The sequence below is a fragment of the Hyperolius riggenbachi genome, chromosome 10, assembly GCF_040937935.1.
Source record: "Hyperolius riggenbachi isolate aHypRig1 chromosome 10, aHypRig1.pri, whole genome shotgun sequence".
Lineage (NCBI taxonomy): Eukaryota > Metazoa > Chordata > Amphibia > Anura > Hyperoliidae > Hyperolius > Hyperolius riggenbachi.
The window spans coordinates 208,358,949-208,379,134 of record NC_090655.1 but is presented as its reverse complement, the minus strand read 5'-3'; the positions used below and the strand labels follow the sequence as shown (position 1 = coordinate 208,379,134).

The window sequence follows — 20,186 nt, the reverse complement described above, 5'->3', positions numbered from 1 at the left end:
AATAGGGGCTGATGACTCCTGACTCCCCCACTGGGCACATACTGTCTCTTCATTACTTCTAATAGGGGCTGATGTCTCCTGACTCCCCCACGGGGCACATAATGTCTCCCCATTACTTCTAATAGGAGCTGATGTCTCCTGACTCCCCCACTGGCCACATACTGTCTCTTCATTACTTCTAATAGGGACTGATGTCTCCTGACTCCCCCACTGGCCACATACTGTCTCCCCATTACTTCTAATAGGGGATGATGTCTCCTGACTCCCCCACTGACCACATACTGTCTTCCTCATTACTTCTAATAGGAGCTGATGACTCCTGACTCCCCCACTGGGTACATACTGTCTCCCCATTACTTCTAATAGGGGCTGATGGCTCCTGACTCCACCTCTGGGCACATACTGTCTCCCCATTACTTCTAATAGGGACTGATGGCTCCTGACTCCCCCACTGGCCACATACTGTCTCCCCATTACATCTAATAGGGGCTGATGTCTCCTGACTCCCCCACTGGCTACATACTGTCTCCCCCTTATTTCTCATAGGGGCTGATGTCTCCTGACTCCCCCACTGGCTACATACTGTCTCCCCCTTATTTCTAATAGGGGCTGATGTCTCCTGACTCCCCCACTGGCCACATACTGTCTCCCCCTTATTTCTAATAGGGGCTGATGTCTCCTGACTCCCCCACTGGCTACATACTGTCTCCCCATTACTTCTAAGAGGGGCTGATGTCTACTGACTCCCCCACTGGCTACATACTGTCTCCCCATTACTTCTAATAGGGGCTGATGGCTCCTGACTCCACCTCTGGGCACATACTGTCTCCCCATTACTTCTAATAGGGACTGATGTCTCCCGGACTCCCCACTGGGCACATACTGTCTCCCCATTACTTCTAATAGGGGCTGATGACTCCTGACTCTCCCACTGGGCACATACTGTCTCCCCATTACTTCTAATAGGGGCTGATGTCTCCCTGACTCCCCACTGGGCACATACTGTCTCCCCATTACTTCTAATAGGAGCTGATGTCTCCTGACTCCCCCACTGACCACATACTGTCTCCCCATTACTTCTAATAGGGACTGATGTCTCCTGAGTCCCCCACTGGGCACATACTGTCTCCCCATTACTTCTAATAGGGGCTGATGACTCCTGACTCCCCCACTGGGCACATACTGTCTCCTCATTACTTCTAATAAGGGGCTGATGTCTCCTGACTCCCCCACTGACCACATACTGTCTTCCTCATTACTTCTAATAGGAGCTGATGTCTCCTGACTCCCCCACTGACCACATACTGTCTCCCCATTACTTCTAATAGGAGCTGATGTCTCCTGACTCCCCCACTGACCACATACTGTCTCCCCATTACTTCTAATAGGGACTGATGTCTCCTGAGTTCCCCACTGGGCACATACTGTCTCCCCATTACATCTAATAGGGGCTGATGACTCCTGACTCCCCCACTGGGCACATACTGTCTCCCCATTACTTCTAATAGGAGCTGATGTCTCCTGACTCCCCCACTGACCACATACTGTCTCCCCATTACTTCTAATAGGAGCTGATGACTCCTGACTCCCCCACTGGGTACATACTGTCTCCCCATTACTTCTAACAGGGGCTGATATCTCCTGACTTCCCCACTGGCCACATACTGTCTTCCCATTACTTCTAACAGGGGCTGATGTCTCCTGACTTCCCCACTGGGCACATACTGTCTCCTCATTACTTCTAGTAGGGGCTGGTGTCTCCTGACCCCCCACTGGCAACATACTGTCTCCCCATTACTTCTAATAGGAGCTGATGTCTCCTGACTCCCCCACTGACCACATACTGTCTTCCTCATTACTTCTAATAGGGACTGATGTCTCCTGAGTCCCCCACTGGGCACATACTGTCTCCCCATTACTTCTAATAGGGGCTGATGTATCCTGACTCCCCCACTGGCCACATACTGTCTCCCCATTACTTCTAATAGGGGCTGATGTCTCCCTGACTCCCCACTGGGCACATACTGTCTCCCCATTACTTCTAATAGGGGCTGATGACTCCTGACTCCCCCACTGGGCACATACTGTCTCCTCATTACTTCTAATAGGGGCTGATGTCTCCTGACTCCCCCACGGGGCACATACTGTCTCCCCATTATTTCTAATAGGGGCTGATGACTCCTGACTCCCCCACTGGGCACATACTGTCTCCTCATTACTTCTAATAGGGGCTGATGTCTCCTGACTCCCCCATGGGGCACATACTGTCTCCCCATTACTTCTAATAGGAGCTGATGTCTCCTGACTCCCCCACTGGCCACATACTGTCTCTTCATTACTTCTAATAGGGACTGATGTCTCCTGACTCCCCCACTGGCCACATACTGTCTCCCCATTACTTCTAATAGGGGATGATGTCTCCTGACTCCCCCACTGACCACATACTGTCTTCCTCATTACTTCTAATAGGAGCTGATGACTCCTCACTCCCCCGCTGGGTACATACTGTCTCCCCATTACTTCTAATAGGGGCTGATGTCTCCTGACTTCCCCACTGGCCACATACTGTCTCCCCATTACTTCTAATAGGGGCTGATGTTTCTTGACTTCCCCACTGGGCACATACTGTCTCCCCATTTCTTATAATAGGGGCTGATGACTCCTGACTCCCCCACTGGGCACATACTGTCTCCCCATTACTCCTAATAGGGGCTGTCCCCCGACTCCCCCACTGGCCACGTACTGTCTCCTCATTACTTCTAATAGGGGCTGATGACTCCTGACTCCCCTACTGGGCACATACTGTCTCCTCATTACTTCTAATAGGGGCTGATGTCTCCTGACTCCCCCACTGGGCACATACGGTCTCCCCATTACATTTAATAGGGACTGATGTCTCCTGACTCCCCCCACTGGGCACATACTGTCTCCTCATTACTTCTAATAGGGCTGATGCCTCCTGACTCCCCCACTGGGCACATACTGTCTCTTCATTACTTCTAATAGGGCTGATGTCTCCTGACTCCCCACTGGGCACATACTGTCTCCTCATTACTTCTAATAGGGGCTGATGTCTCCTGACTCCCCCACTGGCCACATACTGTCTCCCCATTACTTCTAATAGTGGCTGATTTCTCCCGACTCCCCCACTGGGTACATACTGTCTCCCAGAGGTGTTGCTAGGATCCTAAGAGATCCGGGGAATTTTTGCATACTCCACCTGAAAAAAATGGGTGTGGCTATGCACCAGAATGTGGTTGTGGCCATGGTTGGGGGAACATTTACATGAAATTTACAGCGATTTAAGTAGGCCTGTCAAGAAAAATGTTGGATGAAGCTCCCTCTCCATTAATACAGAAAAATATGAAATGCAGCACATCACATAAAAAGGCAGTGTCACTTAAACATATGGGACATGCTGGGTGCTATGTGGTGCCGTGCTAGGTGCTGTGGTACCTCTATGATGCATGCTGGGTGCTATGTGGTGCCGTGCTAGGTGCTGTGGTACCTCTATGATGCATGCTGGGTGCTATGTGGTGCCGTGCTAGGTGCTGTGGTACCTCTATGATGCATGCTGGGTGCTATGTGGTGCCGTGCTAGGTGCTGTGGTACCTCTATGATGCATGCTGGGTGCTATGTGGTGCCATGCTAGGTGCTGTGGTACCTCTATGATGCATGCTGGCTGTTGTGATGACATGCTGGAAGCTGTGGTGCCTGGAGCCTCCATAGGGAGCATGCATTGTTGTGTGTGTCCTCACTGTTCCTCCCCCTGAACCCCCAGCAGAGTAGCACAGCAGAAGGAACTATTCATCTCCTCCATCCACTCTCCAAGTCTGAAGGCATCCTCTGTAGCTGGCAATTCTCCCTCTAGCATCCGAGAATCAGACGCTAGGTGCTCTAGCGTCTAATTATAGGGGAGAAGCCTGGAAGAGAAGATGTCTGCAGAATCTAGAGACCAAGCGGCTGGAGGTGAGTACTGCTGCCCGTTGCCTGGGTGACATCCGGGGCACCCCAGAATATATCTGGGGCATATGCCACTGATCTTTGGGGCTAGCAACGTCTCCCCATTACTTCTAACAGGAGATGATGGCTGCTGATTTGCACTCTGTGGGCACATATGGTCTCTTGATTACTTTTCTTTACTGACAGAGAACAGGTAAGTAGAGATGGTTGCAGTGAGTTAACAAGAGGAAAGTATGAGGTCTTCCTGTATTTAGTGCTTATCCCTCACCTGTGCTGATCTGTACAGGAATTTCCTCCTCCTTACATGGCTCATCTCCCCTCACAAACACCTCCTCTTCTTCTTCAGTTTTTACACAAATCATCCTTTCTTACTATAAAGATACAATGCACAAAACACATTTTTAAGAATTGAGTTTATGATGAAAACTTGATAACGGTGTGAGATGTTCCAGTGTGGAATCCTAGGAATACAGAGAAAATGCTTCACTAAGGATTACCGCATTGGGCAGGAACAGGACAAGGTTTTTCAGCACTGGAGGCAGAGATTTGAAAGTGCGCCCCGCCCCCTTTCACCAAATTGTGCCCACCCCAGTACAGGTAGCAAATGTGCTCTCTGTATTATTATTATTATTATTTATTGTATTTATTAAGCGCTAACATACTACGCAGCGCTAGACAATAAATATATACAATGATACAAGGATGACAGACATAACAAGGTTATACAACATAGAACAAAAAGTTATACAAGGCAAATTGTACAAAATACATGATCATGCAATATGGGCTGGTTAGGTAGGCCCAGTAATACAAGTACAGGCTGTCATAGGACAGGAGCACACGATCCTGTAGATTACACTAGGGAAGGGAGGACCCTGCCAGAGGCTTACTATCTAAAGGGGTAGGGTGGAAACACTAGGTTGAGAGTTACTGTGTGGTAGGGGGTGGGTAGGCCATCTTAAAGAGGTGGGTTTTGAGGGCTTGCTTGAATGTGTTGAAGGAGGGAGCAAGTCTGATGGGCGGTGGAAGGGCGTTCCAGAGTGTGGGGGCGGATCTTGCAGGTGTGCATGGGAGTGGGAAATGCGTGGGGCGGTGAGGCGAAGGTCATTGGAGGATCGGAGGGGACGACCTGGTGTACATCTGTGAACAAGCTCCGAGATGTAGGTAGGGCAGGTTTTGTGCACAGATTTATACGCCAGGCATAGAATCTTGAAACTTATCCTGAAACGGAGCCAGTGCAGGGATTTACAGAGGGGAGATGTGGATGCGGAGCGGTGCGAAAAATGGATGAGCCTTGCAGCCGCATTCATCACTGATTGAAAGGGGGCAATGCATTTCAAGGGGAGGTCAGAAAGGAGGGAGTTACAGTAATCAAGGCGGGGGAGATGATGAGGGCATGGATGAGCAGTTTGGTCGTGTCCGGGGTTAAGAAGGGGCGGATCTTGGAGATATTACGGAGGTGGAAATTGCAGGCTCTGGATATGTTTTGGATGTGGGGGATGAAGGAGAGGTCAGAGTCCAAGGTGACACCCAGACAGCGGGTGTGGGAGGTAGGACGAATGGTTGTGTTGTCGACTGTGAGGTGGAAATCTGGGAGGGGTGCAGCAGCATGGGGTGGAAAGATCAGGAGCTCAGTTTTGTCTAGGTTAAGCTTCAGGAACCTAGCAGACATCCAGGAGGAAATTGTTGAGAGACACGAGGAGACCTTGTTTATGGTGGTGGATGAGAAATCGGGGGTATGGAGGTAAATCTGAGTGTCATCGGCATAAAGGTGGTATTTGAAGCCCAGGGAGGAGATAAATTTGCCAATTGAGGAAGTGTATATCAGGGCTGTGGAGACGGTCCAAAAATCCACCGACTCCGACTCCTCAGTTTAGGATTCCACCGACTCCGACTCCTCTAATTTGCATATTACAATTTTGTTGATTAAAAGTATGTAACATGAAATTCGTCTCTTAACTGCCAACGCTTAGGAATTTTACAAGACAACTGAAGTGAGAAGGATATGTAGACTACTATATTTATTCCCTTTAGACTAAAACTAGTCCTTGGTAAGAGTACTTGTAAAAGGTACAAACCGGAACAAAGAACATCTATCAGGCCCTAGGCAATGTAAGTGTGGGTACATGTAAGAATGATGTGCAGGTACTCTGCAGGGGAATGAGGAGATTGTAAACAGACAACACCTCTGTGTTCAATGTGCACAGCATTCTCAGTGGATTCCTTGCAGCTCTGTGAGTAGTGCATATGTAGAGTATAGTATTACTGTGTAACAAAGTAAACCTGAGACAGATGAAATTAAAGTTTTATACATACCTGGGGCTTCCTCCAGCCGCCTTCAGGATAATCAGTCCCTCGTTATCCTCCTCCGCCACCTGGATCTTCTGTTATGAGTCCTGGTACTTGAGCCAGTCGGGCGTAGTGCGCATGCACACACTCCGCCGCCAGGAGCATACTACACCTGTGCAGCACTATTGCGCAGGTGCAGAATGTTCCTGGCTGTGGGAGCGGCATTCGGCCGGACAGCGCTGACTGGCTGAAGTACCAGGACTCATAACAGAAGATCCGGGTGGTGGAGGACAGCGAGGGACTGATTAGCCTGAAGGGGGCTGGAGGAAGCCCCAGGTATGTATAAAACTTTACTTTTCATCCGTCTCAGTTACCCTTTAATTTGTAGTCACCAAACCAAATTTTAACAACATATTAAATTATTTGATTTCATGAGCAAAAAGAGTGCATACATTTGCATAAATCAGCATCAATGCAGAATTATTTCCATCTCGTTGACCATCTCTTTTAGTGACACGGCTACACATCAGGCTTTATTCTTACAGCATAGATGTTATTTAGTATATATAAGAGATTCCTGTGTACACATCATATATACAGTCACAATCAGATATGTATATCTGACCTTAAAAATACGGGGACTGCTTTATTGAAGCAGCACAAGTAACTATTTTTGATTGGTTTATTTCATTTTTGTGGACTAAGCACAGCTATTACTGTATATATACTGTATATATACATTATTTTTAATGACTATTATCTGAGAAATAGAACATTTTATCATATTTTCTATTTTAATTACAGTTACAAATTCATTAGGAGTCGGTGCATTTTTTCCCGACTCCGACTCCAGGCACCCAAAATTGCCCGACTCCACGACTCCGACTCCACAGCCCTGGTGTATATGGAGAACAGAAGAGGGCTCAGTACAGAGCCCTGAGGGACCCCGACTGAGAGGGGGCAGGGGTTGAGGAGGAGCCGTTGAAGGAAGTTGTGAAGGAGCGATTGGATAGGTAGGAGGATGATCCAGGCCAAGGCAAGACCATGGATGCCCATGGACTGTAGTGAATGGAGGAGGAGGGGGTGGTCTACAGTATCAAATGCTGCAGAAAGGTCAAGGAGGAGCAGGATGGAATAACTGCCTTTGGCCCTGGCAAGGGTAAGGTCGTTGACCACCTTGGCAAGGGCTGTTTCAGTTGAGTGTGCAGGTCGAAATCCAGACTGTAGGGGGTCAAGTAGGGTATTGGTGTTGATGTATTGGGTAATGCGTTGGTGGACCAGGCGTTCGAGGAGTTTAGAGGCATAGGGAAGAAGGGAGATTGGGCGGTAGTTTGAGGGTAGGGATGGGTTGAGTGAGGGTTTTTTTCAGCAGGGGAAGTACAGTGGTCTGTTTGAAGGCTTTGGGGAAGGTGCCTGTGGAAAGGGAGAGGTTGAACAAGGAGGTGAGGACTGGTGCCATGTTAGGGAAGTGGGGGCGAAGGGTGCTTGCGGGTACAGGATCGCAGAGGGGAGGAGGTGGGGGGAGAAGCCGCTAGCAGCTGGCGGTATTAGCTAGCCCCTCCCCAGTATACCCAGGTGTGCCCCCCAGTATTAGCTAGCCTCCTCCCCAGTATACCCAGGTGTGCTCCCCAGTATTAGCTAGCCCCCTCCCCAGTATACCCAGGTGTGCCCTCTGTATTAGCTAACCCCCTCCCTATTATAGCCAGGTTTGTCCCTTGTATTAGCTAGCCCCCTCCACAGTATACCCAGGCGTGCCCCCAGTAAAGGCAGCCTCGCACCATATGCAGAGTAATCAGGGAGTGGAGCAAGCTGGATTAGCTACCTATCTTAGCACTGTCAGGATCTTCACCCTGTCACTCAGTCTCCTCTCAGACTCCTCCAGTGGTGCGCATACTGAGTGGTGCTCCTGGAGGCATCATAGAGTGGAGGCGGAGGGACTGTGCGACAAGGTGGAGATGTCCCAGACGGCGCCAAGACAGCAGCTCTGCTCACCACTTACTCTGCATATAGCCGGGCAAGGCCATTAACAAGTCACAGGCTGTGACCACACTAGTGAAGGAAATTACCAAATGTCATTTCACTAAGATTACAGCATTCCATAAAACAAGTGAGCTGTTCAGTATTTTAAGACCTTCCTGGAGCTGATGGTAACTGACAATTACCACTATAATAGGCCAAACCTGTACACATTTAAATCAAAAGAGAAAAGCCATCGGTTTAGTCTGGCATTTATGATCACATAACATGTACCCCCATACATAGACAGATCACTATGCACTGATCTGAGACAAGCTTATGTGTTTTGGGTCCTACGGGATAAAAGCGCTTTACAAATGTTTCATTGTTGTTAATAGTAGGTGACACACCAAGCATGGGATGCCCCTGGTGACATTCACAGGTGGAGACACACATGCCCCCACCCATGCTCTAGTTGTCCTTCTCATCCCCCTCTCTCCTCATCCTGTCCACATGTGGCCCCTTCTGTCACCTGCACATTACACAGATCCCACGCAACAAGCACACGCCCCCTTCGGGTCACAGTCCCCTGCTATGCTGCAGTCACAGCCCACCTCTCGTCTCTCGGAGACATCCAGGCAGCACCAGAACTTAGAGGAAGCTTGCCAGCTAATAGGACATGGGATGGGGGAACGGAGACACTGATCCATGTATGTAGAGGCAGCAGGGGTACAAAGCAGGGCACAGAGCTGCGCATATCTGCCTGACCATGTAGCCTCTCACAATAGGCTTACACAGATGTTTATTCATGTCTTATATATGAATGCATGAATATGACCAGAATCCTGCACTCTGGGGCCGCATCCTATCCGAACGGTTTTGACAGACGCCTGCATGGGGAAAAAACATTGCAAAGGAAAAAAAATTGGTATTTCTTCTAAAGAAGGATTAATACAAAACCGGTCATAGTGAGTTGAGGCCAGCATTGGTCACTGAGGAGCAATGCTCTAAACCTGGGATACATGGTCAGTCTTCTGGAGGCCAATGCAGCATTTTCAGTGGTGTTGTTGTGTGTTATTTTAACCCACCTAAAGACCAGGCTACTTTTAGTTAAATTGCCCACTGCAGCTTTAAGGCAGCCTGCCTGCGATCTCCTACATTAGCTGGCCCCAGGACTTGACGCCAATTGGTGTTAGGCGGTCCTGGGGCTACTGCCGCGGTCACACTCATTGGCGTGACGTGGTCGTTAGGTAGTTAAATTTTGAAGGATGGGGTTTTGATTAGGCACTAAGAAGATATGTTAGAGTAATTCTAAAGGCACTGTAAAAAAAAGAAAATTAAAAAAAAAAAAAAAAGATACAATTTTTTTTTTTAAAATCACTAGTTTCTAAAAGCACTGTAAAAGCACTTGTGTAATGAAATCCTATATGAGTGTTCTCACAGAAGCGATGGGCTTTTTTTTTCTTTTCTATTATTTTTTTTCTGTTACAATTGCAAATGCGGGTTCTGCACAATTTTCTGGGTAATTGCGCTTAAATGCAAGGTATAGGGGGCAAAGAAAAGTTGCAAATCAGTTTGAACAGCGATTTGGTGAGCATTTATCAAGCAAATTCGTTTTAACAGACTTTCAGTCCCGGGTCAGAGTGCACTTCCTGTTTGTCTCCGCACACAAAATCACAAATCACAAAATGCAAACAAAATCACTTGTCAAAAAAACCAAACGCAAAGCACTCTAAAAATGCCAGGAATTGCTTAAATTGCTCACAAAAGTGCCTAGTGCTTGTGAACTGTAGTGGAACTAGGCCTTAAAGAGGGAAGTCTCTGGATCTTGTAGAGCCTTCCTGGTCCTATATCGGTGTCCTTGTTCCGGCACAGTCACCCCTGTTGCAGGTATTCAGCCAACTGGTTGACTATGCCTTTGCTGATCCTCAGAAGGCTTCGGAAACACTACTACTGGCCACCCCCTCGTTTAATAAAGTTCACTGGTGTCTAGTGGTCCTCCTCCCTCTGCTATACAGTTCCCAGGTGTCTAGTGGTCCTCCTCACTCTCCTATACAGTTCCCAGGTGTCTAGTGGTCCTCCTCGCTGCCCTATACAGATCCCTGGGCCCATATGCAATTCAGTTTTTCACCTGAGTTATCTCCTAGGAGATAATTTTCATCTTCCCTGTAAACTAAATTTTCAGCATTTTACAATTGAAAAAGTACCCAAACGTTGGTGAAAAAGTACTATCAAATCTATTTTGAGTATTTTTTTGCTTGTTGGCGACTTAAAAGGCATTTTATGATAAGGTGTAAAAATATCACCTAGGTGAAAAGTCAGGAGAAAAAGTGAATTGCATATGGCCCCTGGTGTCTAGTGGTCCTCCTCCCTCCCCTATACAGTTCCCAGGTGTCTAGTGGTCCTCCTCCCTCCCCTATACAGTTCCAAGGTGTCTAGTGGCCCCCAACCTCTCCTATACAATTCCCTAGTGTTTCGTGGTTTTCCCCAACTCCTCCGTTTGCTTCCCAGGGCTTCACCTCCAATATAGCTTCCCTGGTGGTCTAAACATAATGCAAAGTAGGGAAACCAGTTGGGGCCACATTTAATGGCTCTGAGGACCAGATTTGGCCTGCGGGTCGGAGTTTGTCATGTATGGGTTAAAGAAAACCTGTATCATCAACAAGTTCCCCTGGGGGGTACTCACCTCGGGAGGGGAAGCCTCAGGGTCCCAATGAGGCTTCCCACGCCATCCTCCATCCCTCGGGGGTCTCGCTGCAGCCCTCCGAACAGCGGCGATGTAAATAATTACCTTCCTGGCTCCTGCGCAGGCGCTGTGGCGGCTCTCGGCTCCGAAATAGGCGGAAATACTCGATCGCCGTCGAGTCCGCTCTACTGCGCAGACGCAAGTCTCCGGTGCCTGCGCAGTAGAGCGGACCAGACTGAGATCGGGTATTTTCGTCTACTTCGGAGCTGAAAGCCGCAACAGCGCCCCCGCTGGAGCCTGGAAAGGTAAATATAGAACAAGCTGTCGGATTTGTCACGCCGCTGTTCGGAGGGCTGCAGCGAGACCCCTGTGGGACAGAGGACGGCATGGGAAGCCTCATTGGGACCCTGAGGCTTCCCCCTCCCGAGGTGAGTACCCCCCAGGGGAACTTTTTGATGTTACAGTGTATCTTTAAGCAGATATGTAGCAACTCACAGAATATGTTGGCGCTTTATTAACCTCCTGAGCGGTATGGACGAGCTCAGCTCGTCCATCACCGCCGGAGGCTGCCGCTCAGGCCCTGCTGGGCTGATTTTCCTCAAATAAAAAGCAGCACACACAGCCGGCACTTTGCCAGCCGCGTGTGCTGCCTGATCGCCGCCGCTCTGCGGCGATCCGCCGCGAGCAGTGGCGAAAGAGGGTCCCCCCAGCCGCCCGAGCCCTGCGCAGCCGGACCAATCAGTTCCGGCCAGCGCTAAGGGCTGCATCGGAGGCGGCTGACGTCAGGACGTCGGCTGACGTCCATGACGTCACTCCGCTCGTCGCCATGGCGACGAGGAAAGCCAAACAAGGAAGGCTGCTCATTGCGGCCTTCCTTGTTTATTCTGGGCGCTGGAGGCGATCAGAAGAACGCCTCCGGAGCGCCCTCTAGTGGGCTTTCATGCAGCCAACTTTCAGTTGGCTGCATGAAATAGTTTTTTTTTAATTAAAAATTTTAATTAAAAAAAAAACCCTCCCGCAGCCTCCCTGGCGATCTCAATAGAACGCCGGGGAGGTTAATCAAGAATCCGATTGCGATCCGATTGCGATGCGATTTTGGTAAAAGCGCAATCGTCATCCTGCCGCGTTTTGTATGCGATTGAGCTGTACTATGATGAGTATAGTAGCTCAATCGCAAGGTGGAAATTGAAACGCGATTGCGATCGCATTTCATAGTGGAAAAGAGCCCTTAATGAAGAGCCGATTCAGAGCCGTAAGAGCCGGTCGGACAACTTTTTATTCTAACTCTATGTCCACTTGGATAGTGGAGATTGCACATCAGCACACAGGCAGCTAACTGGGGTTGAAAAGGTTAATGCTGCTGATGGGTATTATGGGGTTAATGTCTGCCCTGCATGACTTTGCACATGCTCAGTAGCATTTGTATGCTATTCTGTCGGGTATGCTAAAATGTTGGAACACCGGCTCTTTAATGGGAGCCGATTCAGAAGAGCCGATTCTCCGAGAAGAGCCGGAATTCCCATCACTAACGCACTAGAGATGGGAAGTTCTGATCTTTTCAATGATCCGGATGATTCGAATCGGATCATTGAAGAGATCCGGATCTTTGATCCGAATCTCGGATCATTTTACTACCGGAAGCATTCGGGGGTGAAATGACTAGCAGGACAGGTCTGTGGACAAGAGAAGGAGAGGGGGGTGGACACACAGAGAAGGGGAGAAGATGGACAGAGGGCAGGGAGTGGACAGAGAAGGGAGGAGGGACGAGCAGAGAGCAGAAATGTTTGCACGTAATACCCACATGCTGAAGTCATATGCTTTACATATATTTCACCTATATGCTCATCTGTACACTTTGAAAGAAAAGGTCGCACAGTGAAAGAAACCATTCCCAGAAGTGTAGTGCAGCTGTTTAGTGCCGAGTGCAGGAGGATCATATTGCGCTGCAATCACAGTGCCTGCAAAGTTACTGAGCTGTGCTGAGCCAAAAGCTGCCAATGTGTTCACTGTGCACAACTACAGAACAGACAGCCTGTAATGACTGAGCAGCACGTTATAGCCAGCATGTGTGCTCTACACATATCTGGCAGTGGCACCCATGTCCCCTCTACCTGTCCCTGCAAGGCTGGCTCCCCTGAGTCCCCTCCAACAGAGCGATCCATCTCTGCTCTGCTTCCAGGACCCCGCTGCTACCCGCTGAGAGGGGGCGTGTCGCTCCTGGCCCCGCCCTTTTTGCGATCCGAATCACTCATTTTGATGATTCGGATGATCGACTCATAAAATAGATTCGGATCCGAATCGTTCATGATCCGGACAACACTATAACGCACACGCCCGCCCCTCCTGGCCCCGTCCTCCCCTGCAAGCCGCTCGTCTTTCCCCAGCTCTCCTGTGTCTCTGTGTCCCTCCCTGCACATGCGCACACCAAAAAAACACACACAAGCACATAGGACGCAGAGACACTTGCTGATTATTATAGAGAATATATCATGTATGGTATGTACAGTATATATATGTAATGTAAAATGCAGTTTACCCATCTCCCACACTCACCTGGATGTGATCTGGAGGGAGAATTAATCCACAAGCCTCAAGCCTGCAGTCACTTATGCAGCAGCTCTCCTGTTCCATACCCTGTCTGGACTTCCTGTTCAGCTTAGAGTACAAAAAGCCCTTCCTCGCTTCCTCTAGTCTACAGCAAAATGGCCGCCTCCTGCGCTGAGGACACGTTCTTCATCTATATTAATTTCAGTGAAATATGCAATATACATCATAAAACGTGCTAAAAATGCTTGCACGCTTATGTATTATTATATTACATTAGCAGATATTCTGACTGCTGTATGAGGGTTTGGAGTTGGCGCCCTCTAGCATTTGGACTTGGAATGACATTGCCTCAAGAACTTCAAACATGCATGATTGAATTCAGTAAGAAAGGAAGTAATGTATGAATCTATGCAGTATACTTATGTTTTTGCTGTGGTCTCTGACATTTGCATGTATATGGCAGGCCATTGCAGATGTATGTACATGCACGTGATATTTTGGCTTGTGTACATGTGTACCATTTTATCTTTTTCCATTAATGTTCTGGTAGAGTGACAATACACTAACCGAAAGGATTATTAGGAGCACCATATTAATACGGTGTTCAACCCCCTTTCGCCTTCAGAACTGCCTTAATTCTACGTGGCATTGATTGAACAAGGAGCTGAAAGCATTCTTTAGAAATGTTGGCCCATATTGATAGGATAGCATCTTGCAGTTGATGGAGATTTGTGGGATGCACATGCAGGGCACGAAGCTCCCGTTCCATCACATCCCAAAGATGCTCTATTGGGTTGAGATCTGGTGACTGTGGGGGCCATTTTAGTACAATGAACTCATTGTCATGTTCAAGAAACCAATTTGAAATGATTCAAGCTTTGTGACATGGTGCATTATCCTGCTGAAAGTATCCATCAGAGGATAGGTACATGGTAGTCATGAAGGGATGGACATGGTCAGAAACAATGCTCAGGTAGCCCGTGGCATTTAAACGATGCCAAATTAGCACTAAGGGGCCTAAAGTGTGCCAAGAAAACATCCCCCACACCATCAGCCTGCACAGTGGTAACAAGGCATGATGGATCCATGTTCTCATTCTGTTTACACTTTACACCAAATTCTGACTCTAGTGGAGAGGAGTGGTACCCAGTGGGATCTTCTGCTGTTGTAGCCCGTCCACCTCAAGGTTGTGCGTGTTGTGGCTTCACAAATGCTTTGCTGCATACCTCGGTTGTAATGAGTGGTTATTTCAGTTAACGTTGCTCTTCTATCAGCTTGAATCAGTCGGCCCATTCTCCTCTGACCTCTAGCAATAACAAGGCATTTTCGCCCACAGGACTGCCGCATACTGGATGTTTTTCCCTTTTTGCACCATTCTTTGTAAACCTTAGAAATGGTTGTGCGTGAAAATCCCAGTAACTGAGCAGATTGTGAAATACTCAGACCGGCCCATCTGGCACCAACAACCATGCCACGCTCAGAATTGCTTAAATCACCTTTCTTTCCCATTATGACATTCAGTTTGGAGTTCAGGAGATTGTCTTGACCAGGACCACACCCCTACAGTGGTTTGCAAAAGTATTCAGCCCCCTTGAAGTTTTCCACATTTTGTCATATTACTGCCACAAACATGAATCAATTTTATTGGAATTTCATGCGAAAGATCAATACAAAGTGGTGTACACGTGAGAAGTGGAACGAAGCAACTGCCATGTGATTGGTTGATTAGATAATTGCATTAATGAGAAATTGAACAGGTGTTCCTAATAATCCTTTAGGTGAGTGTATATTGAAATGACAGTGCCCATCCTTATTTTTTTTCTCTAAATTATTTATATATATATATATATATATATATATATATATATATATATATATATATATATATATATATATATATATATATATTACGAAAATAAGAAAAAAGTTGTTACCTCCATATTGTGGCGGCATAAGCAATTAGTAATTAAACCTACCACACTACTCCTGAACTAACAATTTAAAGTAATATATCACCCTCCATAATAGTCACTAGTAAAAGAAAAGGGGGCTAGGGTTCATGATATATTAAATCAGATAGTAGAAATTTATTTCAATAATTCACCAAGGACACAGACAATATAGCTTGATTGCATGCAAAAATTAGCTTATTAAAAATTACCAGTAAAAACTTGCGGGAGATCCACTTGTCATAATAGATGCTCAATGCCTGATAGTATAGCTATCTAACCTAAGCCGGCATCATACGTCTAGTCACACATCCACACAATGGCGCCCATGCACTCCTAAGTATTGCCTTAATCCATCAGGATGACAGTGCCTGAGAATGCAATCCCCATAGGGGGCAATAAATCCACCTGCACAGCAGCGATGTTGTAATGCTATGGATAATAGGTCATCTCCACAGGGATAAACAGGTGCTTCCAAGGAAGAAAAGTCACTCTTACCATCTCCGATGCAGCGTATCACGTGGGTACCCACTTCATGCCTGTGTCAGGTGGAGTTCCAATATGGGTAAAGCGGACACAGCTTCCGGGATAGGACTCAGGTTTGCATCCACCAATCTTCCCTCAGCTCACTGAGACAGCAGAACCAGTTATGTCCTGCCAGAGCGGCGTCTTAGTGCTGCGCACGAAATCCAACACCAGCTGTACTCGCACGGCTCAGGTATCAAACTTTTGATGGCGGCACTTTACCGGAGCAGCGTCTCTAGAACTCCAGAGGCTAATCCATCGATTGGCGCGAGTATGACGTTGCCATGACACAGTGGACTCCGCCCATCGACGCGTTTCCCACCCCTCACAGGCGATTCGTCAGGATGTAACACTGGGCGTGTTTTCTCTCTCTCTTATACAACACTCCTGTCTCTACTCCGCCTCCCACCTAACAACTGTTGCTAGTATACATACAGTTCCGGGGCATTGTAGCAGAGATCCCAGCCACATCAATAGTCCCATATATAATTATATATTCCTGAATTCCAGACACACGGACACAGAGACAGTCCACTCTCCATTATTGCATCAAGTATTACAACTTTTTCCAGGCCAGTTCATCTGTATTTTTACACTTCCGTGTCAGCATTATATCTCAGAGAAGGGGCTCACAGTACAAGGAGCAGGATGCAATGAGGCAGTCTTTCACAGGTAACATATAGTATGCACACCCATTATATATTTTTCGGGCATGCATCTTGTCCACCATAACCTCTTATTCCATCCATTCAGAGGCTCACACATTCAATCATCTATACTATACTGGAGTTTCCCACTGCCTAATACATGTCTATTTCCTTCTAGTATAGATCTGTTTTTTCAAATATGGTTTTAAACTAAAGTCATTATTCAGGCCATAGGGATTCAAGGTTTGCAATCGAAAGATCCACATTCCTTCTTTACATAATAGTTCATTAGTCACATCCCCTCTCCGCCTTGACATATTTAATTTATAAATACCCTTAAAAAGTGTGCCCTGTAACCTACACCCATGATTTTGGGCATAGTGTCTACCCAACGTCATGTCTATATCTCCATTCACAATATGACACATATGCTCAAGGATACGGGTCTTCAAGGCTCTCTCAGTCATCCCTATGTACATAAGGCCACATGGGCAAGATATCATATATACAACATTTTCAGTGTCGCAGTTAATGAAAGATCTTATTTGAAATTCATTAGCACCTCCACTATCCCAAAAAGTTTTGGCCTTATGTACATAGGGCCATGCCTTACATTTCCCACATTTGTACATCCCCTGAATTGGGGTTTTATTAAGCCATGTTGTTGGGGGTGGGCTTTTCCTATATTCACTGCTAACTAGCATATCTTTCAAATTATTGGCCCTCCTAGCCACTATCTTTGGTACTGGATCTATCATTTTTGCGATCTCAGCTGACCCTGTGAGTATGTGCCAATGTCGACTCAATAGTTGATGTAGTCTGTCCCAGTGGGCTCCATAGGTGGTGATCAATCTAACCCTATCCTCCACTGATCTACTATTTCCCTCATCCGGTACACTATCCCCACCATACATATCTTGCGTCCCATTAAACAGAAGATCCCTCCTGTTCTTATCCCAAGCCTTCTTTAAAGCTCGTCTAAGGATCTTGTGTGGGTATCCTCGCTCACGGAACCTCCTATACATCTCTCTGGATTCATATGGAATGCCCTTAATGAGGTGACCAGGGTGATGGCTGGTGGCGTGGAGGAGGCTGTTACCTGCCGTAGGTTTTCGATATGACGACGTACAAATCTGATCACCTTCAATAGTCAATAACAAATCTAAAAACGAAAGATTTTCCCGACTAAAATTATAGGTAAGCTTTATATTACGCTTATTATAATTAAAACGTCTCACAAATTGATCAAGTTCCTCAATGCCTTTCCTCCACACCACCAGCACATCATCTATATACCTTATCCATAACGCCACCCCATCAAGAAATGTTGGATCGAGGTATACCACTGGCCGCTCCCAGAGACCTAAATGGAGGCAGGCATACATCGGAGCGCATGCCGCCCCCATCGAGGTCCCCCGTTTTTGTCTATAGTATTGTCCAGAGAAGGAGAAGTAGTTGTTACCCAAGATAAGGTGCATCGCCTCCACTACAAAGGCATTATGAGCATATGCTTGGGGGTAGTGTTGGTATGTATAGAACTCAAACGCCTTTAGTCCCTCCCGATGAGGAATAGACGTATACAATGATTCAACGTCAATACTCACCAGGAGGGACCCACCCGGCACCTTAAAGCCCGACAACGTCCGGAGGACGTCTCCAGTATCCAATACAAAGGAAGGGAGTGACATGACAATTGGTTTCAATCTAATGTCAATATATTGTCCCAAACGGTCGGTTGGGCCACCATTCCCAGACATAATTGGGCGACCTGGGGGATTTTTACTTTGTTTGTGGACCTTTGGTATAAAATAAATAGTTGGTTCATTATATTCCACTACTCTCAAATATTCCCACTCTTTATGGTCTATTACCCCTGTATAGAGGGCTTCATCAAGTAGATCATTAACCCTATGTTTTATTTGTGGGAAAGGGTTCCCATCTATCCTTTGATATGTCTCCAAGTCATCCAACTGTCTATGGGCTTCTTTTACATAGTCCTCTTCATTAAATAGGACTATGTTCCCACCTTTATCGCTGGGTTTTATAATAATTCCATGAGCGTTTTTTAGTTCTTCCAGGGCTTTAATTTCATTGGGGTTCAAATTACCATGCAGCTTGGAGGCAGACCAATTCCCCTCACGTAGTTCCCTCTCCACTGACTCCAGAAAGATTGATAGATATTTATTATTATTTATCGGGGGGATATAGGTAGATTTAACTTTAAGATTGGTATTGGGGGGTGGCTTTTCCTCAACATTATCAGGTGCTTGTGGCAATAGATCTTCTGGAATATTACCTGCTCCATCCCATAGTGACGCCAGTGCTGCCAAGGCCTCCCTTTCACTCAACGTGAGTCCCGTATAAACCGGTGCGGTTCGCATTTCCTCTTTCCCATCTCCATATGTGAGTTGACATAATTTTCCTCACAAACATATAGATATCCTTATATACATTGAACGCATCACCCCTAGACACAGGTGAAAAAGAGAGGCCTTTTTCCAAGACTTGCACATGGGAGTCACTCAAGGCGAAACTTGATAAATTGATCACCACCCCTGATCCACTTTCCTGCAGGCCTATTTCTGTCTCTGTGCTTGTCCCCTGCGGGTCACCACTCCTTCTTCCTCTACATCCTCCTCCTCTCCTTCTGAACTGTCCAATCTCTCCTCGTTTTTTGAATCTCTCGATTTGTCTGATTTCTTATATTGATGTTTTTTAGTCTCTTTATTCTGTTTTTGATTCTTCCCCCGGCGCGTGTCTTCAATGATGACATCACGCCCTAAAAATGTAACTGACCTTTTACTAGATGCTGACTCAACTGAGGTGTCTGTTTCTCCCCCTGAAAGGTCATTGCCACCACTTTCCCCTGTATTCCACCTTCTCTTCTTACGTCTTTGTGTATTTCTGATGCGAAAGCCGGAGGCAGTGCGAAAGCCGGAGGCTTCATCTATTACATTGCCGCCGGCTTCACTTCGCACATTGGCCGGCCAGAACCCGAAGTGGCTGGCCAGAACGCAAAGTGGACACACTTCGGGTTCTGGAAGCAACATATACAGGATCTTCTCAAAAAATGAGTATATTGTGATAAAGTTCATTATTTTCTGTAATGTACTGATAAACATTAGACTTTCATATATTTTAGATTCAAATACACACAGCTGAAAAGCTTTATGGAGATAAAGATTTCATTTTTCAGCACGACCTGGCACCTGCTCACAGTGCCAAAACCACTGGTAAATGGTTTACTGACCATAGTATTACTGTGCTCAATTGGCCTGCCAACTCTCCTGACCTGAACCTCATAGAGAATCTGTGGGATATTGTGAAGAGAAAGTTGAGAGGCGCAAGACCCAACGCTCTGGATGAGCTTAAGGCCGCTATCGAAGCATCCTGGGCCTCCATAACACCTGAGCAGTGCCACAGGCTGATTGCCTCCATGCCACGCCGCATTGAAGAAGTCATTTCTGCAAAAGGATTCCCGACCAAGTATTGAGTGCATAACTGAACATAACTATTTGAAGGTTGACTTTTTTTGTTTTAAAAACACTTTTCTTTTATTGGTCGGATGAAATATGCTAATTTTTTGAGATAGGAAATTTGGGTTTTCATGAGCTGTATACCAAA

At 46.9% G+C, this 20,186-nt stretch overlaps 1 protein-coding gene across 2 annotated transcripts in view; it reads right to left on the bottom strand.

Annotated features, from left to right (window-relative positions):
• The window catches only part of LOC137534310 (zinc finger protein OZF-like), a 58,814-nt gene that overhangs the window by 14,888 nt on the left and 23,740 nt on the right, over positions 1-20,186 (bottom strand). Inside the window, exons 1-2 of one of the 2 annotated variants that reach the window (XM_068255748.1) lie at positions 13,448-13,537; positions 4,232-4,334 (exon numbers count right to left, since the gene is read on the bottom strand). In XM_068255748.1, coding sequence (XP_068111849.1) covers positions 4,232-4,325 — 94 coding nt within the window. In that variant the 5' untranslated portion in view covers positions 4,326-4,334; positions 13,448-13,537. Of the gene's footprint in view, positions 1-4,231; positions 4,335-13,447; positions 13,538-20,186 lie in introns of those variants that run through there. The other variant, XM_068255749.1, reaches the window with a different exon arrangement.